At 41.9% G+C, this 27,753-nt stretch overlaps 1 protein-coding gene across 7 annotated transcripts in view; it reads right to left on the bottom strand.

Annotated features, from left to right (window-relative positions):
• KIF16B (kinesin family member 16B) overlaps positions 1–24,407 on the bottom strand; it is a 138,537-nt gene extending 114,130 nt beyond the window's left edge. For 2 of the 7 annotated variants that reach the window (XM_048935468.1, XM_048935469.1), the window contains exons 1-8: positions 24,238–24,407; positions 11,384–11,453; positions 10,339–10,452; positions 6,071–6,187; positions 2,435–2,532; positions 1,846–1,955; positions 1,078–1,220; positions 50–218 (exon numbers count right to left, since the gene is read on the bottom strand). In XM_048935468.1, coding sequence (XP_048791425.1) covers positions 50–218; positions 1,078–1,220; positions 1,846–1,955; positions 2,435–2,532; positions 6,071–6,187; positions 10,339–10,452; positions 11,384–11,453; positions 24,238–24,284 — 868 coding nt within the window. In that variant the 5' untranslated portion in view covers positions 24,285–24,407. The remainder of the gene's footprint in view (positions 1–49; positions 219–1,077; positions 1,221–1,845; positions 1,956–2,434; positions 2,533–6,070; positions 6,188–10,338; positions 10,453–11,383; positions 11,454–24,237) is intronic. The other 5 variants (XM_048935474.1, XM_048935471.1, XM_048935472.1 and 2 more) reach the window with 3 other exon arrangements.
• Between the last annotated feature and the right edge of the window lie 3,346 nt (positions 24,408–27,753).

The raw sequence follows: 27,753 nt of genomic DNA, 5'->3' as shown, positions 1-27,753 counted from the left end.
ACAATTAACAAACCCACAACAGCATAAAGCACAAAATCTAATAACTTACCTAAGGCAGAGATGACATTTCCCAGAGTAACGAGAGATTTGTTAATATTCCCACCTTCCTTTAATCTAACCCCTGTGGCACCAGTGGCATCTGCTCTCTCACTTCCAGCAAGATCTACCAAGTGAATCTTGCTAACAGTCTCACAAGGCATTTCAGAATCAAATTTAGCCTAAAAATAATTTAAAAAAAAAGGTATTAAGCTACAAAATTCTGAAATCTTACTGAATTCAATTTAATCACCTCATTCGTGCCATTGAATTTTACTCACAGCAGCAGAGCATCGGACGGCAGGTATATTAGGATTGTCAAAGAAAGGCATTTACTGTGACTTTTTTTCTAACTCCCACAGAAGTAGTTACTTTGTGAAATTGTAGCACTTCCAATTCCAAGCCATTTATGCACATGTGCCAACAACTGTGAGTTGGCATTTACCTGCTGTACTGCAAATATGTGCTGCATTCATATCATTAGCCTTCCAACTAACATCTGAACTTACAGCTTCCACACACAGACACCTACACTCACGTTCTCCTCCCATCTCCAAGTTTAAGGAAGTAGCAATTAGGAGTTTATGGCATATTAAAAAAAATAAGAAATTAAAAGATTACTGTGCTCTAAAAAAACAAGTTCAACTTTCCACCAGTATATGAACAAATATAAATAGGTTTCTTAGAGTAAGAAAGGAAAAGTCAGTAACAAAACACTCAGACAACATTTCTACCCCATAATTTGGGCCACAGAGATGTTTTGTTTTGTTTTTAAACTGATTTAGCTCCGATTTCCAGCCTGAATTTCCTCGAAATCTATTAAGAGTCATTTTAAATAATCATATTATACTGTTAATTTTAAGTGATGTGATTACTGATAAAGGTGCTTCCGATTGCCAAAACGCTACTTTTGTACTCCTATCTTTCTTGTCAGAAGACAACATACAGTCACTATTCACCCATACTTGCTGATTTGAGAAGTATGTTTTATTATTACCATATGAGTTATTGAATGCAGATACATTAATATATTATTTTTACCTGAGTGAAATTGATTGTGAAAATGGCATGAGACCTGCTGCTGACATCATTCATTCCAGTTGCAGCCGTAGTTCTGTTTATATTTCCTGCATCCATAAGTTCTTCTACATCACCATAATTTTGCACTAAATGTTTCGACAAATCTAAAGAAAGGTACAGTGATTCAGTATGCCCATACATGCACCTGGTTTATTTTTTTCTCCCAACAAAAGGACTCAAATTACCATCGCTTTGAAGTGATGCTGCAATTACAGTGTTTATTGCTGTGCTTTTTCTATTACTCTTATGGAAAAGAATGAGATCTCCTGTGAATAACTGCAAACTTATATGTTTACAGTAAATCAAGAGAAAATACACATTCTTATTGAAATATTTGGTGCTTAAGCATAATCTCTCAAGAGACAGGAACTTCCAGTGGCAGAAGATGGATTAAGCCAACTGGATTACTTCATTCCATCTGAAACATTATGGATTTATAAATCATATTCAATGAATTCTTAAAACCAATTGCACCTCTTAATATTACTTGAAATTTGTTTCACTTAACAGATAAACTGTATTTAAGTTAGTAATCTTAGAACTGAGAAAGCAAGTAGAACTAGAAAATGAGGCTATTCACATTTAGTGCTTTTATAGCAAATGGAAGTTCTATATCCACCATCATCTTTATTTCAAAGGAAAAAAAAACAACCATGCAATTAGATCTAACACTTTAAAATATACAAAGGTCATAAAATATCCAATGCACAATGTTTGAAGTCTTTCTACCTTCAACATACGGTCCTTCTTTGGGATGTTCTCGGATTCGTAAATTATTCGTTTTTGATGACTTCCTCCTGAGCAGATCTCTCACACGTTCATTATAAATTTCCAAATAGCTGAAAGTAAAGGCCAGAAAAACCACTGACTGAATGAAGATTCAGTAAGAAAATGAAAGGCATGTTCAGACAGTTTGAAAGATGAAATGCCTGGGGAAGCAAAACCAAAGTCGGCTTAAGATAGTAATGACTGCTGCGTCCTTGAGGACAAAAAACAAGAACTCAAAAGGGAGCAGACATTAGCAAGATCAAGAGCACCTAATGTCAGCCTTAAATAAATAGTAAAATAAGAGAGATGCCTTCCAATAGTAAAGGCATTTTCATCATCAGGTAAATAAAGCAAAGTACAGAGTTGTTAGATCAAATTCAGAAGTATTGCACATTTTGACTGTGACTGCCAACAAAAATCAATTATAGGACGGAGGCCAAGCATGGAAAGTTATCTTAAAAACTGGCCTTTCTCAGAGATAAGTGAAACGGGGTTGCAGGAACTGAAACAAGTATGATAAAATAGCAAACTACCAGATGCCAAGACCTACCTGACTTCTGTTCGAAAGGACGCCTCATTCCGTTTTGTTTTTTCACTTATTTTGCTGAACAGCCCTTCACAAATCCGAGGTATTAAGCCAGCATCACCCTGAAACAACAACACTTCTTATTCCCAAGGCTACATATGCATGTGAAATACATTTTGAAAAATAAAATCTTGAATCAATTGTTTCACACCCATAAACAGCAATGGGAGGAATCAAACCTTCTCCTGCCCCTCGTTTTACACTATTCACCTTGCCACTTTAATTCTTATGTATGTAGGAACGTACATCCTAGCTCCAATTCTTTACTGTTGGGCTATGTGTCACCTCTCTCACTAAGTTTCAACGTCCCCAGCTACTTAAGGCAGAACTGCTCCCCAGAGCAACGTAAGAACTGTCTAATTCCTCCATCTACCTCATTACACCATGGACTTGGCAGACATCTGCAGTGAACGTCTTTCCCAGCCAAAGCCAAGGTCTCCCCAGCAGCAGAGGGGTGAATGAGAACCACACAGCCCTGATCCCAGCTGCCATGCTCCCATGGAGAGCTGGTTTTGGCAGGTGCATCAGCACCCACCTATCTGCTGAGCTCCCGACCTCCCTGCCACAAAGGCAGAGGCTAACACTCCTCCAGAGCTGAAATGAGTGAACAAAGGCAGAGGACACGCATACAGATGAGCTTTGGGCTCAGAGCTGCTAAAGCAGAATAGCTTACAAAACAGTCTGTCAGCTACAATTTGCCTCCAGTCCAAAAAAGCACAGACTTGATGCAATGGACTAATTCTAATTCTATGTGCTGCCAAGGCAAGAAATGATGTTCATTAGAGTTAGTAGCCTTGTAATTAGAAAGAAGGCAAATCAGGACAAACTACAACAAACATCCAGCGTGAAAACAGCCCAGGCACTCCAGGCATCCAAGAAAATTTTCCTAGTGGGATTCTAGAGATATCTGACTGCAGAAAACACACCCACAGCAGACTCATCTGCACCAGGCTCTGGCAAGACAGGCACTGCACAGGCAAAGATTTCTCTTCTGTTCTGCTCCCATTCCAAGGTCACTCCAGCCTGCTTCCACACTGCTCCCATCTTTTCTCATTCTTCAGCTTCTCTGTTCTGTCAGCGTTCTCCCAGATGCCATCACAGAGCTCCTCACCTTATTTCCTTGGTGCAGACAGTATTCCTACCTGGTTCTTCACCCACTCTCAATCCTGTTATTTCAGATCACTGCACACCCACATGCTCTCCCCCCCACTTTCCGTTCTTCCTAGCTTCCTTCTCCAAGATTTTAATGACAGCCAGTTTGTCCTTCCTTAGCTGGGCTTCATTCTTCCAAATAATTATCTACTCTCTCCTTCAAGCATATCTAGATCTTCCTCTGACTGCACCTTGGTTTGCAACAACCAAATCAGAATAAAACAGCCTTCAGATAAAGGGAGAAACTTACAAGTGAATAATGCTTACTTTGAGGGCTGCCTTTGTTAACACAAGAGCATCTTTTCCCATTATTTTCCAGAGCCCAGTGTTAGAATTTCCCACCACTTTTTTTTTTTTTTTTTTTAAGAACACAGAGGAAATTAAAAGAACTTTCTTTCATCTCATGCTTGGAAACAACTGAATAGTTTTAATTACAGTTTAAGGAGAAAAAAAAAACCATGAAAGATCCATCATAAGGCTTTAGGCAAGCCATTAGTTACTGACACAATTCAGTAGTTGCAAGGAGAGTCTTAAAATAGAAAATACTACTCTAATTGAATAACGTCAACTCTGGCAGGATAGTGATGAGAAAGTAAGAGCACACACTCCCCAGTACACTTTGTCACTAAAATGTACATCTTACAGAACATAGAATCTTTATTACAAATTAAAATTAAACATTTCCTCCCTTTTCATCCCTTACTGCTCCAAAGTAGGATCAAGTATACCTTATCATCTCTATCTCATTTTTTGGGGGGGGTGGGGGGAGGGCTATAGAATTTCTCACTGTTAAAGTTGATAGAACCAAAATAAACAGTCCACTGCAGAACTTAATTTTCTCATTAAAAGCTTGTTTTCCTTCTGTGTTATCTAACCAGAAACCTCTTCACTGTAATTTAAACATTCTGTTGCTTGTCCATCTACCTAACGGGAAAAAATATAAAAAAATAAATGATTCCCTTCCTTTCTGTAGAAGCCTTTCACATCTTGGAAGACTTTTGTTGCTCCACAGTCTTCCTTTCTCAGCATATGCAGGTCAGACTTTCCTGATAGAACATATTTTTATAGACCTCCAACCACTTCAGTATCCCTGCTCAAGACCGCTCCACAGACTTCTTGAAATAGCTGAGGCACACACTGTTAAGGAAGCAGCCTTCCAAAGCCAAGAACAGCATACATTTAAAGGAAAAGGAGACTAGAATTCATATTTGTTAAGGAGAAGTGGGAAAAAGAAAATTTATTTCCAATTCAAGTTTTCTTACAGCACCGCGGCGTCTCTGACAGGGCCATCAATTTTCAAGCATTTAACTTGGCGGCTGAGTGTATTTTATACACACACTGTACAAAACCAGATTAAAGTATTTATGTATCATGGCAAGAAGATTAGACCTTTATTATCGAATAGTGTCAAACAAACTTCAGCACCTATTCATTTGCAACATGTCTTGATGATTATGGTCATTACATATAGTCAGGCAGTCTCATAAAAATGTCACATATAAATTTCCAAAATAGAAATCCACATCTAGGTCATCAGATCTTTTCTGGTTACAAAAGCCTATTTTGCTTACCATAGTGAAGCCACTTATTCTTTGACAACTGAAAGAAAAAGATTTAAAGCTAATTTACTCTCCTGAACTCAAGGAGGTGCAAGGTGGCATTTCCAAAGAGTGAGCTAATGAAGGACAAGTGGCAATATTCCCTTTTTCAATTCTGCTGGGAGCAAAAGTATTTTTTCCCAAGGATTAAAGGGGAATTAAACTTGTAAAGGCTGCCTTGCAAACAGGGTACGTCAGCTCCTTGTACTGCTCCACTCCCAACAGCTTTGCCAAGGCTTTCTGTCCTTGTCCTTGAGCCATTCTGGAGGTAGCTGCAAGAAACTCCTCTTGCTCCTCACTCACAGATTGCCACGTGCATTTCCTATCACACCTGCCCCCTTTTTCAGGGTCTTCACTGCAGTGCTAAGAAAGCTGCAATCCTTAAACTCAAAGTCAGCATTATCTACCTACTGAAACTTACATTTAGCTACTCTTACCCCGGTTCCTACTCCACACTTGATAGCCTTTTCTGAGCAGGAGTTTCAATCTTCTAACCCTTCAAAAGTAGGCTAATAATGAAACTTCTTCAAAAGAAAATTGATCATTTATGTACTTAAAATGCACCTTCTTTTTTTGCTTCAAGTCTAACATGGAAAATCAGTGGTAACACTTGAAACATTTGGTTCTGTTACACAGTGAAAATGATTGCTTTTTGTTCAGTGTAACAGAGCATCCCTTAAAGACACTTATTGCAGGGGTAAATATTTACCTGGAGATAAGAGCTTCTAAAACCTCTTACTACTACTACAAGTTGTGATGCAAGGGAAAGTTTGTTAGCACTATCAAACACACGCATATCTCCAATGCACTGCTACAGAGCAAAAATGCACATTTGCAAAGTGCTACATACCGCATTTCCCATCATGGTGTAGGACTTCCCAGATCCAGTCTGTCCATATGCAAAAACACAGGCATTATAACCTTCAAAAGCAGATTTAAGCACATCTGTACCAAGATTTTTGAAAACCTAAAAACAAAGAATTTTTTTTGTTGTCAGTCCAGCACAGCAAATATTCAACAATCACAGTAATCACAATCACAGCTACCATGTAATAAGCCGTTGGCATCAACCAACAATATTTACTCCATGACAGAAAAGAAGTACTTCTAATCAAACTGCTACATGTTACTGTTGTGTTTAGTTTACAGCCACGCAGCACTGTATTTCCTACTTCTTTTTCCTCTCAGAGATCTATGTGACTTGCAGAAGTACAAAAAGCTAAACACTCTTCTTTCTGCAGCTCTCTTTGTTTTCAGCTCATCTCAGATGTCTTTCACTTTTCCTTACTGTTAATATCTATTTATTTTTTGCATCTCTGCCAACTCTCTGTGCTCTGCAAATATTGCCTTGGTCTCAAAAAGAGGTGTTTATCAATCCTGTTAGCACTTCTCCACGGTGGGTTTTCTGGCACAATTTAACCAAGTCTATAAAGAAAATGGCCCTGTTATTCTGAAAGTAGCTTTTAAGAATTATTACTTCCTAAGCAAACAGGGCCACGTTTTCTACAATGTTAAGTGATCCTCTTTTCTCTGCTAGCCCCTTCCCTTTTAATACAAACATTTGCCTCAGAAACTGGATGTGGCTCTGGGCAGCCTGGTCTGGTGGTTGGCAGCCCTGCACATAGCAGGGGGTTAAAAATAGATGATCATTGTGGTCCTTTCCAACCCAGGCCGTTCTATGGATTCTATGGTTCTATCACATCACATAATATAGGTGGCCCATTCTCACCTGCTAATTCAGCTCTCACCAAGTGCCTTCAACACCTTTTTCTGTAGCACTGCCTTCAGCTTTCTCCCCCCAGGTACCTGACCACTCATTGACATCACCCTTCACTTCCACCCATACCCTCACTGGCCCAAGTAACACATGGTGCAATTTTTCTCTCAATGAAAACATTAATACAGGTCTCCCAACCCATAAATGAACTTCAGAAAAATCTCACAGATGTTTCCTATGATTTGGCTGTCACTCCTCCATACACATGGTTTGAACTAATCAAAGCGTACAAGTCACTATTAACACTGAATGGCACATGCACATACCTTCACTGTAATCACGCCACTCCTCATGGAGGAGCACTGAGTAATTCCTTAATCATTGATGCTGAGTTGCAAGCCAGCCCATGTAATACTTAACTTGATCTTCCCTTGAGCAAAGAAGCTACAATGTTGTAATCAGTAATGCTTGTCTAATAGGAAGAGTACAAGGATCAGCCAAAGCACAATTTCCCTTTCTCTTGCCATCTGAGAAGCAGCAGCTCAGTACAGTTCTCTCTCCTGTGTACTTGCTACATTGATTTTTCCCTTTCATCCCTTTCTCTATAGCCATTTTTTCCTCACCAGCTGGATTAAGCCTTTACGCATTACTGTTTTGACTACAGCTCTGCTGAAATTCCCACCTGCATTTACATCCTGCAGCCATTTCAGGACTAAGCCATAAGCCCTCCAGGGTGCATAGGCTACCATTAACCATCTTCCTGTGGTCACAAAAGCATAAGATCATTATTCCCACAGAATAGTTCTCCCTATGCATCTTTTACAGCAAAGATTCAAAAGTCTCTTCCTTTCCCCCTTCATGAAGTTTGTGGGCTTTCCTCAACACCAGGCTTCATAAAGAAGTATTGCACTATTCTTATCCATGCCTACCCAGAAAATTAGCACTTGTAAGAAAAAGCTTCCCTTCTGTTTTCTCATCATGCTGAAAGTACAATCATAGAACCACCGTCCATCTACCACCAATGTTCCCCACTAAACCATGTCCCTTAGTGCAACATCTACACATCTCAACTGCTGGTGACTCCACCATCTCACTGGGCAGCCCATTCCAGCACCTGACCATTCTTTCTGAGAAGAATTTATTCCTAACATCTGACCTGAATCTCCCCTGGTCCAGCTTGAGGCCATAACTTGAGTTCTTTCTCCTTTCTCGTCATTCTAGATGGTGTTAAATGGGAGCCACGTGTCTGCTCAGCTTTATGTATTTTCCCTGTTAAGAATCTGTGTATACCTTGCTCAACAATCTGGAGCAGTACACTGGCAGCTAGTTACGGGCAGCATGGTCTGAACACAGACTTAACGCACAGGTTAGAAGGAAATACACTGTTAGGATTTAATTTCTTCAGGACAAATGACTGCAATAGTGTTTTGTCACAAAAGGTCAGTAAGCTCATCAAAGTGCTATTTGTTCCTCCCATGTGAATGTGTGAATACAAACTAAGTGGCTGGATGGCAGATTGCCACTCCTACTCTAATTTTTTAATATGAAAGCATACTTTACATCTACGAGGCATATTAATGGAGCATGTCATATTAGACAGAATTTCTGTATTATTTCTCTGCCGTTCAAATGGAAAAACCCAACAGTCACAAACAAAGCACACTACCAACAGTCAAGATCAATTTTATTCCAGGCAAAACGAACGTGAACGAAAGCGCCCTTCTTCTACACCACTGGTGCAGTAAACTGGAAACTCTGCAGCAACTCGATAAGAGCTTAACTACAGAGCCTTCCAATTAAATGTGGAATGAATCACACAACCAAAATAATAGCTTGTGCAGCTTTTGTTTCAAAAAAACGCACTTCCATTGTTCAAACATCCCTTTTGTTTTCACACATTATAATTACCGTGCTTAATATAGGATGACAACTTCTTTGAGACTGAGTAACAGAAGTTATCCTTGCCAGTACGGACCAAGGAAGCAGAGCCTGGCATCACGGGACACACTGTAACAGCAGAATACTGGACATCTAGGCTGTGTTTAGGATTTATTTTAGCATCCTACTACTATGCACCATAAAGCTCACAGACTGTAAAATAAAATTTTAAGTTGCTCAAGGCTGCTACAATGATCCCTACATAGGTAGATTTTTCCTTAAGTTACTAAATTTCCCACTACAAACTTGAATTCCAGTCATTGCATACAAACGTGTTTCTCAAATGTCCAGCAGCACTAAAGCAATTAAGATACTTTTACATCAATCTCAAGTAAATTCTTCTTGATGTTTCAGAGAATATAGCAAAAACTGTGTTACTTCATAAAGTTTTAAAAAGTGTTCAAATGTCCAGATCATGCACCACTGGGTTTGTAACTTTATGAAATAAAGAGGATTATGGAAATATGATCATCTCCTGCTTATGCTGATGCTTGAAGAGAAATGTCAAGTATAAATTCCTAATCAAGCACTTTAGTCACTGTTCTTTTAAATATTTTAAATTGGCTTCAACTTTTTGTTTCCTCTTCTTAGTTCTATTCTGAGGCTTTTTAGGATTAGCCACACCAATATCCCTGAATTTGGGAATTACAGAATAGATAAGAAACAAATGTAGTCATTTGACTTACAGCATATCCAGCAGCAAACCCTTACATCACCTTATGGGGAAAGAAAGACTCAGATTTTCAGCTCACATTTCCACATTCCACAAATCAAAAGAGAAGATAATAATAACCAAAAACTTGAAATTTACTCAATAAATATATTTGGGAATGTGAAATAGTAAAGATGTCCACTTGAAATGCTAGGTCGGGGTGGGCCAACCTGTTCTAACCTGTGTATCATTCAAAGTTGGATTTTCTATTCTGTATGTGCAGGAAGAAAGGCATTTTTGTACTTTCCTAAGCCGAATACTCAAGGGACGAGAAGGAAGAAACTATGACAAGCAGGTCCTTCAGTGTGTACCAAATATTTTTGTGGAAAAAAAAAAGGGCATTTCAACTAGCGAAGAATGTTTCTGTCTAACTGAATTAAAGATATATGCTTGCTGCTCTACAGTCATTTTTTTCAAAAAGCTTTTCCAAAACAAACCTAATACCTCCTTTCACAAAGCAGCTCAGAGAAGCTGTCCAGCTTGACCTTACAAGACAAACCAGACAAGAGAAGGCATTTAGCCTGCTGTATTAGAAAACACAGCATTTAACCATGTTAAATAAGTTGGAAAAGGAAAAGGACAAGGACAAGGAAAGAGAAAAACATTCAAACTCCCAGGCATTTAGGGAATTTCTAAATTATGAGGGAAGCACTTCCAGTGGAAAGAAGTTTCAATAATGCTTTTACCACAGAGACAGAGTGGGGTGGGGGAGGGAAGAAGAAACCAACTTCTTTTTAACTGGAAATCTTACCGTTTCTTGACAAACAAAGCTGGGACTTTTACTGTCTGCAGAGAAATAGGAAAAATCATAGGTAAAGGTCTTAGTTCTTTCTCTTCCTGTATCGCCAGTACCGCCCTCTGGTATCTATAAAAGAAAAGAAAATGAACTGGTACAATACATGCTGATGACATCATTAAAAACATTTTTTAACAACTGATCTGAATGCAAACGCAACTTGAGGCTACAAAACAAGACATCTGCCATGAAGGCTAGCCTATTATTCTAACAACAGTGAAAGAACGTGCACGGCTCAGAAGTAAGGACTGTCACATTACATGACAGCATAGCAGGAATCCTTTGGATTTTAGCTTACTGCTCACAACAGTATATTCCTGTCACAATTCTTATGCTTAGCCACATTATACTGAGGGATCTTCCTACACTTCTAATTAATAGGAGCCAGAAACCTTTGCACCGTGATCAGCATTTCAGTACAGAGCCCTCATTAAAACAGCACTACATACCTGTTGCTTATGCTATCATTTTCTCAAGACATGACAGTTAGTGAAGCACTTCAGCAATAATCACTGCCACCCAAATCCATCTGCCTGAACAAACTGCACCGAAATTCCTTTTTGCATATTTGTCATTGGAAACTATCTTGCAAAAATCTATTTGGTTTGCATGATTTCTCTTGGCAAGAGAAATGTTAAAATATAAAATCAAAATATTATAGCAAGCAATGGGTACTTTGTGTTTAGTTACATGGGAATTCCAGGAGACTGCTTCTACAGATAAACTGAAGGTTTAATAGCTACTGGGCATGTAATTCTCTTCTACTTTAGGTTCTCATCTTTCAGCTAAGTAACACTCATGGCAATAAACCTAAGAGATACAGCCTGCAGACTGGCTATCAAAAAGCTGCAGTACGTTGTCATACATTGACCCCTAAGGATTACTTCAAAATTCAAAAACTAAGGGCTGTTCTCCATAATGTAGTAAGCACCACTGTTTCATGCAGTCATCTTTTGGCAGTTATTCAGTTAATATTGTCTTCTTTAAATTGTTTACTCACCTTCAAGTTTGTGATTGTCGTTTTATTTTTCTCCATTGAAATAATAAACTTAGCATTGAGATCTTTCTCCCTGAAAATACAAGCAAAGCTTGAGTACATTAAAGAAAACGTATCATGATCATCCACAGTCACATTTTCATTCAATAAGTTACTTGCCACAGTCAATTAATCAAGTGAACTCATTTTTAATTGCTGTGAGAAATGTTTATTTATTGCTGTGGGATATATTTGAAGTACTTGGGCTTGCCTCCAAATCCAGATCCCCTCATCTAGAAGCAGAGAGGCAGCTTGGGGAAAACTGCTTCAGAAGTTTGACTCTGCGAGTCAGCTAAGTGGTGGGATCTTAATTTGAAGATCCAAAGCTCAGTGAAGTCAATTAAGTGGCTCTGAAGAGTTTCAAAATAGAACACTGTACGATGAACCTTAGCTGTAACCACCCCCATATTAGTAGATATCCCATCCATATGGCCTAGGTAACAGGGACTCGGTCTTACACCCACAACACACTCATGGTTTAAGCTCACTTAGCAGTGGGGTACCCAAGGTGTTTTGGGAATGTGATGCTTGGCAGCACAAGTGAGAGACTCTGCTACCAAGTGTTTGCTGCATGAGATTGCTGCCTCTGAGAATACAATGATCCCAGAAAGAAACACAGCCCACTTCCACAGCAGTGTTGTCATGCATGCACACGTGTGTCACAAGTGTTTGTTCTCAAAAGCATCATAAGAAATGTTAGCTCAGCATCTAACACCTGCACATCTACATTTGCTTGCTAGAGATGGGATTTTCTCATACCTAATCAAAGTAGCAGCACAGGCTGCTCTTGAATGATAGTCCTGAGCATATTTCCTGCACACACACACAAAAAGAGCAGGAACAAAAAGTGAAAGACCGCTATGTATCATGTCATGCACAACCTGGCTCTTCAAATGCTAACAGACACTCCAACTCCAGCATCACCTGACAAACCCATAGGGCTGACTGGTACAAAAGGAAGCAAAGGGCTTTAAAGCACTAACGTGAGCTTTACCATACTGCACGGTACCTCAGAAACTACTGCATATACACCTACACCAAATGAAATGGAAATCATAAAATCACAGAATCACAGAACGGCCGGGGTTGCAAAGGAGCACAATGCTCATCCAGTTCAGTCCCCTGCCTTGTGCAGGGTCACCAACCAGCAGCCCAGGCTGCCCAGAGCCACATCCAGCCTGGCCTTGAATGCCTGCAGGGATGGGGCATCCACAGCCTCCTTGGGCAACCTGTGCCAGTGCCTCACCACCCTCTGGGGGAAAAACTTCCTCCTCATGTCTAAACTAAACCTTCTCTGTCTCAGTTTGAAACCATTCCCCCTTGTCCTATCACTGTCCACCCTCATAAACAGCCGTTCCCCCTCCTGTTTATGTGCTCCTTCAAATACTGGAAGGCCATACTGAAGTCTCCCCAGAGCCTTCTCCAAGCTGAACAAGCCCAGTTCCCTCAACCTTTCCTCGCAGGAGAGGTGCTCCAGCCCTCTGATCACCTTAATGGCCCTCTGCACCTGATACAAGAGCTCTGTGCCCTGGACACAGCAGGTCCAGATGAGGCCTCACTAGAGCCAAGTAGAGGAGGACAGTCACCTCCCTGAGCTGAAGCTTTTTGCTGTGACATTTTCCTTGCCACCAGACCACCTGATTCTCCTGCATCCACCAGCTGACTGCAGTCACCCTGTACCCACAAACATCTGTACCCACAAACAGTCTTCCAGCAGAAATTCTTAAGAAAAGCAAAAGCCATTTTCTAAAGCTACATTCATGAATAAATATTAAGTGAATAAAAGTGCTTACTTAAATATCAACACATTAAGTTATTTTCTAAGCTAATAAAATATATAATTGTAATAATTGCAGCTATAATTACACAAGTGAATTTAGATCTACCACAGAAAAACATTAGAGGCATGCCTTTAGTGATGCCTTAGTCATTTCCACGTCAACCTCAGTATCTTTTACTAAGTCTATAGTTAAGAGAATCAGATACCACCATAGGTAATAGGGAAAGGAGCTTCCAATGGTATTTTTAATAGGAAATAGCCGTCTTCATTATGGCAGCAATGCAGCCTGTGCATAGATACTACTCACCCCACTCACTGAACAGCCTCTTCTTGTCACTAATTGCATACAGAAGGTGTAATGAGCAACTTAGCCCAATTAAATGGCCCAGCTTATGAAAATGCTTCAAATAACTTTGTAAGCGTGTTCCTGTAGGAAGTCTGGAAGAACTCCACGTGGGCAGAAGTTTGTGCCTAGAACACTGCTTCCTATCCGAGCTCCTTCATACTTTAGACAAGAGGAAACATTAAATGGGGTTTCTGCTTTCTGTCCTGGACCCAGCCAGCTCTCCACAGTACAAAACCCAATGCTACTCAATAGTGAAAAAGTGGTACCAAGTGTTTAAAGGCTAAAACCCCCCCATGGACAGCCCAACCTTCTGAGAAGCCTCGAATCATCAACACTGATAATACCACTAAATGTTTTTGAAAACTAAGGGTTCCAAAGCAAAGAAAAAAGCATGTCAGAAAGGACCAGACAACAAAAAGAACTTAAAAAGGAAAAACAACATGTTAGGATTTTCATTTTTGTAGGGGAAGGTGAAAAGCAGGAACAATATGAAACAGGAATACTCTGATCAGAATCAATGGGGCAACCTGAAAGACGAAGGAAGAACTGACACAAGAAAGCATTAAAGTCAGATACTAAAGCTTCACTTTCATATCAGATGGATGAGTACAGTTTATTGTACACATAAAGAGCTTGAGAGGATCCCATAAAAAAAACAATTGCTTGCACAAAGGCAGTCACTTCCAGGCAATCATTCTATGCAGTTCACAAGATAACTCTACTCTCTTCAGAAAGTTGTGACTGTTAATTCTACCACCATTAAAGGTTTGCATAGCAAGCAGCTGTATTTCAGTTCTAGAAACCCACCCAAGAGCATCCAGGGCTGGAGGACCCCAACTGCAGCTCAGCTTGGAGATGCCAGCCACAGGAGCAAGAACACAGCCCCAAAAAGTGCATCCTCTCCTTTACCAGGCCACAACAAGGGGCCAGCTGCCAAAATCAGTTCACAATTAATACTTTGACAGTTTAAGAGAATTTGATTCCCCTGAAGCCTGACCTGCTTCAGGGTAGCCTGCAGGCTTTCTTTGCTGTTGTTTCATGCATCACGTGGACTACCAGAATCACAAGGGAATGAAATTTATAACCCATGATCCCTTGGCTCTCAACCAAACCGCAATGTGATCCAGCAGGCAAGCTCCTTGGCATAAATACCAGGAAATTCATCAGCCCAGCGTTACATGAACACTCTGCTACTGCTAACTACCAGTACCAAGATATGCTTAAAAAAACTAGCGTACTTCTCTTATAACAGGATAATCTGACAAACAGTTCATTTGTGTTAAAGAGAAGTTACTAAATGTAGTCCAAGAGGATGCAAATGAGTAAGAACTGCCTCAGCTCAAGGTGATTCTGCAGCAGTTTCATGGAAGAATCACAGAATATCCCAAGTAAGAAGGAACCCACAAAGAACTTAGAGTCCAACTCCTGGCTACAAACAGAACCACCACAAAATATGTCTGAGAGAGATGACCAATTACTTCTTGAAGAGAAAACATAACGTAGGTATCTCCAAGTCAACTTTCTCTCTCCTTCCCTTATATTCCCCACCTACTGTCAGAGCAAAGACATGAGAAGTTTTGCACATGAAGTTTTCCATATGTACCTAATCCAAGTAAAACGTGGGCAGTATCTCCACATTTCAAGGCAACCTCCTTGCTTTACATCATTTATCTCGTCCTCCACAAGGCTTCCTGAAGATCCTCCCATGGAAAGAAAGGAGTGGAATGTGGAAAAGCACTGTTATCTTGTATATAAAAGAAGAATGGAAGTATTACAAAGAAGCAAGACGTGTTTGGTCTTCTTCCAAGTTCATCTCTAAGGTTCTCCAGTTGAAGTTTTTATTAGTCTGGTCTGCACTATTCAGACATCAGAGCATTTATTACAGCTTATCTCATCAGAAAATCATGATACTGATACCACATTAATCTGCTGTGGTTACCATAGCATCTGTCAGAGGTGACTCTGAGGAAAAGAACAGAAAAAAGCAATGCATTTCTGCCATGGGGCAGGAGGGAAAACCAAAAAACATAGAAACAGAAGTGCCAGCAATTTTCGCAAATACAGTGTTTCCAAAGACCACTTCAGCCCACACACAAGTCTGTATGATGCAGGTACTTCCCAAGCTGCTGCTGAGCATCTCTATGACAAAATGAAAAGAGGCCCAAAAGAATACACTCTTGGAAATTCACTGTGGACATCTAATGGACTACCTGTTGGAAAGGGTTTTATTGAAGAGCAGATGTGTGATTTTGTTTTTCAACTACTGAAAAACACAGTCTGAGAACTCGTTAAAGCAACTCAACCACACTCAGTGGCTTTTCTTTCCTTTTTTCCTTCTATTTACACTTTGGGCACAATGCTATGGATTTCCTATTTTATCACTCTGTTCACTATGCAGGTGTATTTCTGGGGTCACAATGTGAAAGCATGAGGGCTGCTTAATGACCAGGAGAATTCAAGGTAGATTTAACTAAAAAAAAAACCAAACACAATGTGTCACAAAAGGAACTTGGCTTCTTGTCACTTGGTAACACTAACTGTACCTCGCTGCCCTCACCTCTCATTGAATCACACAGCCCAAAAGCACTTCCCTTCGTTTGAGTGGCTCCAAAAACAGAAATATTCGATTCAATTCCATGCTTTAAAATGTCAAATCAAAACCCCCACTACATGAGGATGGCTTTGTTACAAATCACAAGAGAAGTAAAGTTGATCATAACAAAAATGCCACAGAATTCCTAATTTTCTTTCTGCTCTCTGGAGTTTTCTGTTATTAACTTCTTCAGTGCTTATTGAAACGTTCCTACAAAGTGCATTTTTTAAAGGCAGTTTATTTTTTTAAACACACACAGGTTCACATTAAAAATAAAGAAAAATATTGCACAGACAAAACACCTTCAGCACTACTTGGGTCAAGGGCACTTTTCCCCAACCATCAATTTAAAAAGTCTCAATGACTTTGTTGAGTATTAAAATCTGAGCAAGTCAGTCAATCGGATTCAATCCCAAGATTTCAGGTAAGAAGAAATAGCCTCCTATGGCATGACTGTGATTGTGACTCAGGAAGAGAACATGGTGCACATACCTGAGGCTTCAAAAGAACAGTTCTATCACAATGCCCATTTGTTGGCTTAAAATGATAGGTTTATTCCCTTCTTTGGTAGCAGTTGATCAGAAGTCAGCAAACTATGCAGATCACTAAATGAGAGTTCTGCCACTCCAAATGTTTCACAAAGCGGGTGAAACCAGAATAATAAACTTAGTGACAGAGAATGTGGAAAGAGGGAAAACACCGTACATCTCCTGAAACAGACCTGGTCCCTTAGTTCACAGACCAGTACACACATTTCACTTGTTATACGAAGGACAATGTAGATTAAATGCTTTTAGTCATAACAATAAATTTCACCAACAATACTGAAATGCAGCAGTTTAATCTCCAGCAGTAAGGCTCTCCTGGAAATGAACACATGGTGTCCTTGTGCTGTCTTATGTCAAATGATAACCAGCTTTTCTTGGAACATTATGCACACTCATGGTAATACAGTCTGGTCACTGCATTAAATCACGTACCTGACCTGCTTTTTAAGTGTGTCTTTTTAACTGTATTACAGGTAGAACTGACCTCCCACCAACTCAGGCCTAGTCAACATCCACACATGCAGACTTTGAATCACTAGTAACAGCTCGTTTAAAAAAGAAAAAAAGCTACCGTTTCCACATATCTGAGGTCAATGATCACATAATAAGCCAAATAATATTAGTAAGCTATCTTGATGGCTATTTGTCTGGTTTGCACAGACAGAGTGCCAGACCAGGCTTGGCAGTGGCCTTACTTTCTTGTGGTCCTCCATAGCTGTGAGCTGTAAGTGCTGCACACAACCTCAGATGCAACCAAGTTCATGTGAATGACATCCTGGAGTTCTGTTGTAATTATTTTGAAAGTTTCTCTAGCACTCTTGGATTTTAGTCTCACTGCATTTTGCTTTCAATATCCTGTTTCTCCTGATTAGTTCTGCTGTTACTCTTGCTATTCCAAGTCAAACAGTATCAACTTAACCTCTTGCATACAGCAAGGCTTGATTCAAAGAAACCAGACTGCTTCCTTTCATTGGCTGCCCTGGGCTTTTGGGGAAAGAGGTCCTCTAAGTAGAAATGTTGCAGTAAAAAATTGTGCCTGACCTCACCCATCTATGAGCCTCTCAGGTAAGCCATAGGGCTGTTCTTTGGTTACTCCTTCCCTTAACTGAGATGCACACAAGCAATCTGGGTTGAACAACAAATGACTTCAGTTATCTAAGCACAAACATCTCTCAAACATAAGCAAACAGAAACATACCGGTACACTCCATGTTTCTATATCTCACTATGCTGCTCCATATTTACTTTTTGGAGAAAAGCATTCATAAATCCAATACTTGAAGTGCCTGAGTGTCCAACAGTAAGACCTTTAGTCCATCAGTAATTAAGACACTATTGCTATGTATGCTCTCCTGTTAGATAACTCTAATAATCCCTCCCTCAACAAATAACCCTGGCTTTGTATCTGCAGCACAAGGAGGACTTTGCTCTTCAATTCAGCCTGCTGTTCACCCCAGCAATACCCACCTTCAACAAAAAGCAGAGCAAGAAAATATTTTATTGTTTGCCATTTTAGTGATATGACACGGATGTAACCTGATAATAATGCATTTGGTAATACTGAAATAAATGAACAAGGAAACGCTATTCTAAAACCAACTTTTGGAGTTGAAAATACCTAAGATCATAAAGATTTGGAGGCTCACGTTGTAAATGAGAGCACTGAACCACATTGCTGCACGTGCCCACGCTGCTGCTGCGCTCCAGCCACATCAGTGCTGGGAGGTTTTTGTCCTTTGGTGCTATGGAAGGCAACAGAAGAAACAGGGAGGTGATTGTGAAAATCCCACATGCTTGGAAAACTTTAAGGCATTTGTATTAAGCATTGAAAAGGTCAGAAAAATGAGCTATCTGTGGGCTTCCAGTTCTCTGGTGGTTCATGCAAGGTAAGGTGCCAGCCCCAGGAATTAACTCTTCACTAACTGGATCACAGCATGGTGCTCAAACATTCAGAGCTCCTTCCGAAGCAGTCAGGTCACCTCCAGTTTTGCCACTCACCAAAGTGAGGATACAGGTCTGCAGGTGGGACTCGTCCTCTCTGAAACATCTTGCTTCAGCCATGAAAATGGCAAGATATCAGAGACCATGTACACAGTTCAGTTTTGGTTCTGCACATAAAGCCATGCAAAAAACTCCACAAAGGAGGCCAGAGGCAGAATGGCAAACACAGGAGCTACTTAAGTCACCTCAGTCTCCTCTCACCTTCCTATTCACATGAGATCACATCCTATAATGACTTTCTTCAAAGGAATTAGCTCTTCCCAGCAGCTTGGGCTTTCATTCCCCATGGGAGACTGGCTCTTCCACCACCTAAACTATCTCATTAGCAGTAATTCCTTAGATACAGTTTAAGCTGATGCATTACTAGCTTAATTCCATTATTCCCAAGACACTAGGAAGGAGCCATAACTAAATATTTAATTCTCCTTTTCAATATTTAAGCCTAGATTTGCATCTCGTAATCTATTCCAGCAGTCATAATGTGAAGTACACATACAGCTCGATATTTTTTGAATTAATGATTCCAATCATTTTGTGGATCTTTCCCAAGCATATTCAGATAATGAGGTTCCAGAAAAAGAGCTTAAGAAGGTACTGACAAGGGGGCTCATCAGGAGAAGCACAGAAGGCAGCTTCTGTTTGTCTGTGTGATGTATTTGCGAGCGGGAGCTGAGCTGTGATCACACCACACTCACAAGCTCAAATTCATCTCCTCTAAGCTGAAAAACTTCAATAATTAACCACAGAGGAAAAAGGTGCAGAAATAAAAGAGAGAAGCAAGGCACAAGCCACTGATGTTCAAAAACTATGTACTTTAATACAGGTGAGAAGTTTTGAAGAAACAACACTGGAGAATGCTGGCAGTCTTTACTGCTTGAACACCAAAGCTTTGGTTTGCTTCTGCACTGCTGACGTTTTCTATTGCAGAAAGGCCTTAAGAGAGCCCAACCAGTTTTTCTAGAATATCTTGACCTGCAGCATCCCAGTTCCCAGCCCAACAATCATCCCTGGTGTTCACTTCTCTCTTTGGCATTCACTTCCTATCTTAGCTAAAGCCATGGACTCATCAGAGCCCACTCCTTCACACAGCCATCCAATACCACACTTTATCACTTCTCTGACACATCACTCAACCATTTGTCATTTAAATCACTGAAAAGAGATCCTCACTTTTAGGCTTGCAAAGTTCTCAGCATACTGTGAAGATAACTTTGGCATTAAAACTTCTCACAATCATGGCCACTGCTTCTTCCATTCCCACCCAGACAGGACTGGACTCCATATTATAGAACCACAGAATGGCTTGGGTTGGCAGGCACCCCAGAGATCATCACGTTCCAACCCTCCCTGCCACAGGCAGGGCCACCAACCTCCAGATCTGGCACTAGACCAAATATCTAATATTTACTTGACTTAAGCAAGAAAACCCTGAAAATACAACCATATCCCATGCTACTACACTGCTCATAAGAATTCTATCCCCTCCTTCTTGTCACTGATAACCTAGACTTCTCTGTCAGCCCATTGTGCTCTACTGTGGTTTCTTCCTCATTTGCTTTAACAGCAAGTCCTCCAGCCCTTCCTCAGTTTTCCCATGGTCTGCTTGCAGCCTTCTGACACATCTTACTGCACCCCTTTCTCAGACCTGACTCCTCTACACGCCATCTGAAAGGGCTCACAAAACGCAGCACCTCTGTTTCCCAGCTCACATGGTTAGCTCAACATTCCAAAACTACAGACCGCAGTAACAGTCCCAAACTACCATCGCTGAGGCCTCTACAATCTTTCATGGCATTCTTACATAATTACAGATGCTTGTGTTCTTCAGCAACTGCTACATAGTGACACCTTCCCACCATGTTAACCTTAGGTAGGAAGCTGGCACACCCACAGGGTATCATCATGTCAACCATAACCATCTGCTAAGTGCATCTTCTCTCTGGTCAGCTAAAGGGTAGTGATTAAGGACAGATGATGTGCACACTGTCATGCTGATGCTCCTTTCCCTCTTTCACTCATTACAATTCAGAAAACTTGAGTGTAACCAAGTTGCAGAATAAAGTTCTTTCTACTGCTCACATCTCTTGATAGAAGAAGGTCGCATCTCTTCTTGAAGAAGAAATAGCAAATAGCAAATAAAAACATCAATTCGCATCCCACACAAGACCAAGACCTGTTATTTTGAAGCTCCATTCCTCTTAGCATGAACTTCACATGATCCAAGAACACAGATCTGAACGCAAATCTTTATGCACTGATCCAATACCAACACTGGAAATAGCACAGTGATGATAACGTACATATACACTGATACATACACACACACATACATCCAGAGCTTATTTTATGGGAGAAAAAGTGCATCTAATGAGACAATATTCCCAAAGGAAAAATCTGCTAAAGGGTCATTAAATGGGTTCAAGGTTTTGGACGTGAAAAATGGCAAAGTTAAAAAGTCACATACAGAACAGTTAGTTCACCTTTCCAAGTCAGCATTCAAGTAGATTTACATTGGATTCAGTCTCTCCCCTTATAAAGAATGAGGTGCGACACAGTACAACCTCCCCGGGCACACCACAGCCTCACCTCCCCTCACAGGTCTTTCAGCTTGTGTCCTTCCTCATTATCACCTCACCTTGTCTCACTCCCCCTATGTTACACTGATAGCATTTATTTTGCAAAAGATGGAACATTTTGACATCTCAACTCAAACAAGCATAGATAGCTAAGAAGTTTCACAGGCCCCATCATGTCCTGTGTGGATCACTTGTAAACATCAAGGAAATGAAGGTTCCAGCTGGCTCTTCACTGTCCCCTTGTTTATTGCGGCTGCAGCTAAAAACACTCCAGTCACAAGTTTCACGTGAAACAAAGCAGCTTATTTTATACCTCTGCCCTTTGCATTGCTAGATTAATTTGAGCTGTTGAAAACTCTGCTACAGATACTAAGGCATGGATTGTGCAAGTAGTTATTTTTAAAAGGCAGCACAATGTTGGTTCTAGATTTCCCAAGGTGCTGATCAAGATTTAAAATATGAAGAGCAATTGATAAGCACATAGGAAGAAGAATTTACTGCAGGGCTAATGCATATTTTGATGCCAGCTGCACCTTCTGCAGGTAAAGACTGCGTATGATCCTCCCCTCGTATATCCAACCAATTACATTCAATAACAAAATGGAATATATTGAATACAAATACAAGAAACAGAAGTAAAAGGTTCAAAATCATAAAGACCTTGTGTTCCTCTATGACTTCCTGAACCAAAACCAAATAGAGTAGAGCTACCAGAGTAGGAAATCAAGGAGGAATAATAATTAGAAGCAAATGGATTCGTGAACTGTGCAGATACAGCACATAACAAGAGCTGGAATTGGGCTCAACTTAACAGGACCCCAAGGCCCAGCCATTAAGCAGGCAGTGAGTAGCCACCAGCTGCCCAGTGAAGGCAGCCTGTATGCCGGCAGCAGCGTGCTTTGAAGACTATCACATCTCTCTGTAATCTCATCATTCTGTCCAGCTACTGGACATTCTGAAAGGATCTTGATGAGAAACTGTGTTCTGAGAGGAAATGTATGGGATCCTCCAGTCAAGCCCTCCAAATTACAAGTCAACAGTTTAACGTTTCTAATGATTGTTTTAGAAAATTAGTGTTTCGATTAACAGTAATCAAAACTAGCGAGAGCCAAAATGCATCAACCACCTAAACTGAGCTCCACGCAAACTTCTACTCTATGAAGAACACCTACTCTTCTGCCAGCTGACAGGCTTTGAGCCATTTTGCAAATATAAGGACAAATGTCATTGCAATTTTGTATTGAATTAGGGAAAGCAAAGAGTAAATAGAGAATTATTACGTAACTGAACCTCCAAGCTCAAGCTCACAACTGATTTCAAAATAGTGACTATAAAGTCATTAGATATCACTTTTATTATGTTATCCAGAGATACAGCCTCTGCACTATAGATTTGGGATGTTAACTTCCAGAAGAATAGTCGAGGGCTTTGACAATAGCACTGAAATGATCAAAATCCTTTCAGATCAAGCCAGTGAAAAAGAACAGCAAAACGAAATCACAGCAGAAGGGAGAGGAAAAAAAGGAACATCAAAATCGAAACCAAAGCCTGTCAACTAAGCAATGGCACAGCATGCAATCTGAAAACAAACCCCTCCCTGTCACACGATTCATTCCAAGGCCCCTGTTCATGACTTATTACACCATTAGCAGTACTATTACACCATACAGTGTAACTGCTCCATAACGCAGGAGTTTCCCAATAACTATTCATTAACACTGTCTTCTCTAATTAAAAATGACTCATGACATAAGTTGCATTGTATGACTAAGCTCAGAACAAACCATAGCACATTTACAGGCACACATGAGATTAAATTTAACTCTCCACAACAGCACGTTAAAAACTTTGGCAACAAGCGCTGCAGAGCGAACACCCAACTGGAAAGTCCCTTTCAGCTCATAAAAAGGCCCTCTGTCTGAAAAATACTGCAGCCCTCACAGCAATGACCCATAAAGATAAGCATGGCTAAGAGAAGACAGACACAAGGGAGACCAGTATAAGGAAAAATAAGACTGCTGGTCCTTACAGTTTGCAATACTTCTGAAGGAAGAACAGGGGGATCCTCAGCTTATAGCAGCACATGATCTAGCTGTAAGTGCCCCACTCACTGCAAGAGAGTTGGTCTAGATGACCTTTAGCTGGGTGACTTCCACCTGTGGCTTATTAGTTGTTTTCACCCCCCTGTCACAGCCACCCTATTTGCTGCCACGCATTCTCCTCTCTTTTTTTTTTTACCTCTGAGCACATCACAGCTTCAGCACAAACCTCTCCACGCTTACCAACACTCTGAAGTCCTACGCTGCCTGTTGTTGGAGGCTGAAATGCATACAGAACCATGGGATCTAGTGAGCATTTAGTGAGTACTACTGGTGACAGGTGGATGATTGGACTAGATGATCTTGAAGGTCTTTTCCAACCTTGGTGATTCTGCGATTCTGTGATCACCAAGGCTGGAAAAGAACTCCAAGCCCATTTAGTCCAAGTGTTCCCCACTAAGCCATGTCCCTCAGCACCACACCTACGTGTTTCTGGAACTGAAACTGTTCATGGACAGTGACCGTGCTCCACGTGCAGCCTGTGCCACTGCCTCACCCGCTCTTCCAGAGAAGGAATTCTTCCTGCTATCCAACCCGAACGTCCCCTGGTGCGACCTGAGCCCAGGGGTAACGTTAGAGATTGATAAGCAGGACGGCGTTAAAGGCAGATCCGAACCACGTTTAACAACGAGGGGTGTCGATGACAAGATCGCACGCGGACCCGCACAGCTCAGCCGCTGGACTCCGGCTGCCCGACACAACGCTCGCCTCTCACGCGATCGGACCCCGCCAAATGGAGCCCCGCGGCGCTCCAGCCCGCCCAGCCGTTTCCCCTCCCGAAGTTGCAGACGTCCGCCGAGAAGCGCCCCAAAGTTCCTCACACCGCCGACCCAGCCCACAGCGCTACCGGCAGCCCCGCGGCGCCCGGCACTCACCGCCGGTTCATGGGCCGCACCCGCACGGCCACCTTCACAGAGGCCATGGCGCGGCGCGGCCCGGCCTCGTCCCGCCGGGGCCGAGCGCAGAGCCCGGCCTAGGCCATGTCGCTATGGAGACCCGCCCCCGCGCCGCCCTGCCCCGGCCGCTATGGGGGCAGCGCAGGGACAAACAACGGCGCGAGGCGCCGCTCCGCCCGGCCCGGCCCAGGCTCTGCCCCGCCTCTGGGTGGCTCCGCTCTGCCGGGTGGCGGCCCCGGGACGGCGGGGCTGTTGGAGGTGGCTGTACACAGCTACGGACATAGGCGCCTGCCTCTCCCTGTCCGCGTACACAGCGGATGCAAACCTGTCCTCTGCGTTATCTATGGCTATCTGTGTTTTATCTAGATAGGTATCTGCAGTATCTGTGTATACAGCATGTTCCGGTGCTGGCGTCGGTGCTGGTATCTGTGGATATCTGTCTCTGTCACACATCCACGGTATCTAGAGGGAGATCTGTATCGATCAGTACTTCATAGAATCATAGAATGGTTTGGTTTGGAAGGGACCTTTAAGACCATTCAGTTCCAACCCCTTGCTGCAGGCAGGGACACCTCCCTGTAGAGCAGGCTGCTCACAGCCCACCCAGCCTGGCACTGAGCACCTCCACGGAGGGGACATCCATGGCCTCGCAACATGTTCCAATGTCTCATCACCCTCAGTGAGGAATTGATTCCTAATATCTAGCCTAATTCCGCCCTCTTCCAGTTTAAAGCCATTTCCCCTCATACTATCACTACTTGCCATTGTAAAAACTTCCCTGCAGGCCCCTTCAGGTACTGGAAGGTTGCTATAAGGTCTCCTCAGAGCCTTCTCTTCTCCAGGCTGAAGAGCACCAGCTCTCTCAGCCTGTCCTTGTAGGGGAGGTGCTCCAGCCCTCTCATCATCTCTGTGGCCCACCTTGGGACCACTCCAACAGCTCCATGTTCTTGTATTGGGGTCCCAGAACTGGACGCAGTACTCAAGATGGGGTCCCACAAGAGCAGAGCAGAGGGGCAGAATCACCTCCCTCGACCTGCTGGACACATTTTTCTTGATGCAGCCCAGGACATTGTTGATTTTCTGGGCTGCAAGCACACATTGCCAATTTATGTTGAATCTTTCATCAACCAACACCCTCCAAATCCTTCTCCTTAGGGCTGCTCTCATGCCATTCTCTGCCCAGCCTGTATTTATGCTTGGGATTGCCCTAACCCAGGTGCAGGACCTTGCACTTGGCCTTGTGGAATTCCATGACGTTGGCATAGGCCCACCTCTCAAGGATGTCCAGGTCTCTCTGGATGGCATCCCTTCCTTCTAGCATGTCAGCTAGATCCACACACCCACACACCTGTATACATTTCTAACTGTACTTTTGCCACTCCTGCTGCCTGCAGAGCTGGACAGGAACAGTCCCTCGTAGGTCACCAGTTCTGTGCTGAGTTACCAAAACCCAGCATGGCTGCACATATCCTTTATCACTTTATCACAGATCCTTCTGTGAAATGGAAATATATTCTGCTTCCTATAAGCAGTTTCCATTACAGATGGAAGTTGGGGAAGCTGATGCACATACATCGTGGCCAGTGTAAAGAAGCAAGATCTATCCAGGCTCTCAGGACTTCTCTGTCCCCCTTTGCTACTTCAGAAATGTATTTCTCCCACCAGGCTGAAGTATGAACACTACCACCAGCCTACTGACAGCAGTGCCAGGTTTGGTTTTGTCAGCAGGACTCATTACACCTTGCATGGGGGCTGTAATTGGCATCAAGAGGCTGGAAGCTACAGAGAAGCATGGAATTGTATTTCAGTATAATACAAATTATAGCCAGCAAAGTAGCAGAAAATGTGGGATAGATTAATCCACTCCATAAAACTAAGCAGAACTCAGTTAAATATTGCTCTGGTTAGAGACGCTCAGCATCTACTTGCCTGGCTTTACCCACCATTCACATGGAGAATAGTTTTGCTCCTTGGACTCATTTCTGTCTGTGGCTTTCTCTCTTCTGATGGCATTGTCCCTTTGTACAGCAATGAGTTAATAATTGACTTGAAGTTAGTATCCTGTCAGTGACACATTCTCACACCGATTTTGTAATGCCTTTTGCAAAGTCACAAAATTAGTTGTATGAGAAGGAACCCAGGAAGAAGCCTGCTTCTTTATGGACATGTCCTGTGATTAAGCAGTTTGGTGGATGTTTGAAGGAGTCTGAGGGCTTAGGAGAGTCAGCCTATTCACAGTCTAGCCAGAATTAAATATTTTTGAGACCTCCATGCATAAGTTACAGTTTGTAGATATCAACAAAGAAAAAGCAAATATAAAGGCACACATGCATATCCACAGAAGTGCATCAACCTCCGTTTCTTAAAAGCCCACTGGAAAAAACAGCTGTCAGTTTCTAAGTACTAAGTATTTTACACTCAGAAACAGGTGGCAAAGTCTGTAAACCAAAGTTGGAACCAAACCCAAAGAACACATTCCAAAATATTTCTCTACTTCCTTAGCAAAAAGTCTTTAGAAGTAAATGCATCACTCAGATCCAGTCAGTGAAACATATTCAATCAGTGCTTTTCCTTGCATTATAACAAAGTCTCTTTGCTACCTTTCACTCTTGGTTTGGAGAACATGTTCCACCTGCTGTAGAAATTAGGCTTGGACACAGAGATGGGATCTTTGGTGTTCCTGTGAGCCTCCAGAGGAGATAAACTGGGCTTCATCTAAGCCTTCATCTATAGCCTTCTGTGCTTCCTTCTTACTCTTGGCCAGTTTAATTAATCAGACAGCCATCTCCAGAAGCCCCACTCAGCTGCGCACTCAGAGCCTGCATGTTTTACTTTGCAGCAGAAAGCTCAGTGCTCACTAGCTAAGTTTCAGGAGTGCCTTCATACTCACTTGGCACAAAACACGTGCCCACACATCTCTGCTTTGAACTCACTCTGATCCCAGTGTAAGCAGAAACAAAACCAAGCAGCACATGTCCTCTGCCAGATTTGCAGTGGGCACATGGTTCCTTCCTGCTTAGGTTTTTCTGCATCTGTGCCCAAGCCAACATCACATTTGGCCACACATGTGGCCAACTTAACAGGCAGTGGCTGCCCCTCTGCTCACACAGAGGATGCAAAAACTTCCTCAGGTCATCCTGATGGAGTATCCAAGTGGAGCCCTCCAATGGCTAAAAAAGAAAGGATTTTGTTATATTAAAAATTAAACCAAGTGTTATACGCATCCACACTAAACAAGTAGAATTATCCAATTTCCAGCAGGACTCAGCAGGCAATTTCAAGTAAATAAGTATCAAGCTGTGAGCTTGAAATTCTTCTTTAGAACTGTGGGTTTTGATGAGTTATTGCCAGTACAGGATTTTGGCATCTTCCTCCTTGCTCCTTCCAGTGGTTGCCTTTGAGTTTTCAATGAAATGCTGGGAGCAAGGACATCAGTCGTTCAGCCAGTCCTTCTGGCATGGTGCTGCTGGTGGCTCAGCTCAGAGCAGTGCATTT

Source organism: Lagopus muta, chromosome 2, assembly GCF_023343835.1.
Source record: "Lagopus muta isolate bLagMut1 chromosome 2, bLagMut1 primary, whole genome shotgun sequence".
NCBI lineage: Eukaryota > Metazoa > Chordata > Aves > Galliformes > Phasianidae > Lagopus > Lagopus muta.
The sequence above is the reverse complement of the archived record's forward strand: the minus strand, read 5'-3'. Positions and strand labels throughout refer to the sequence as shown.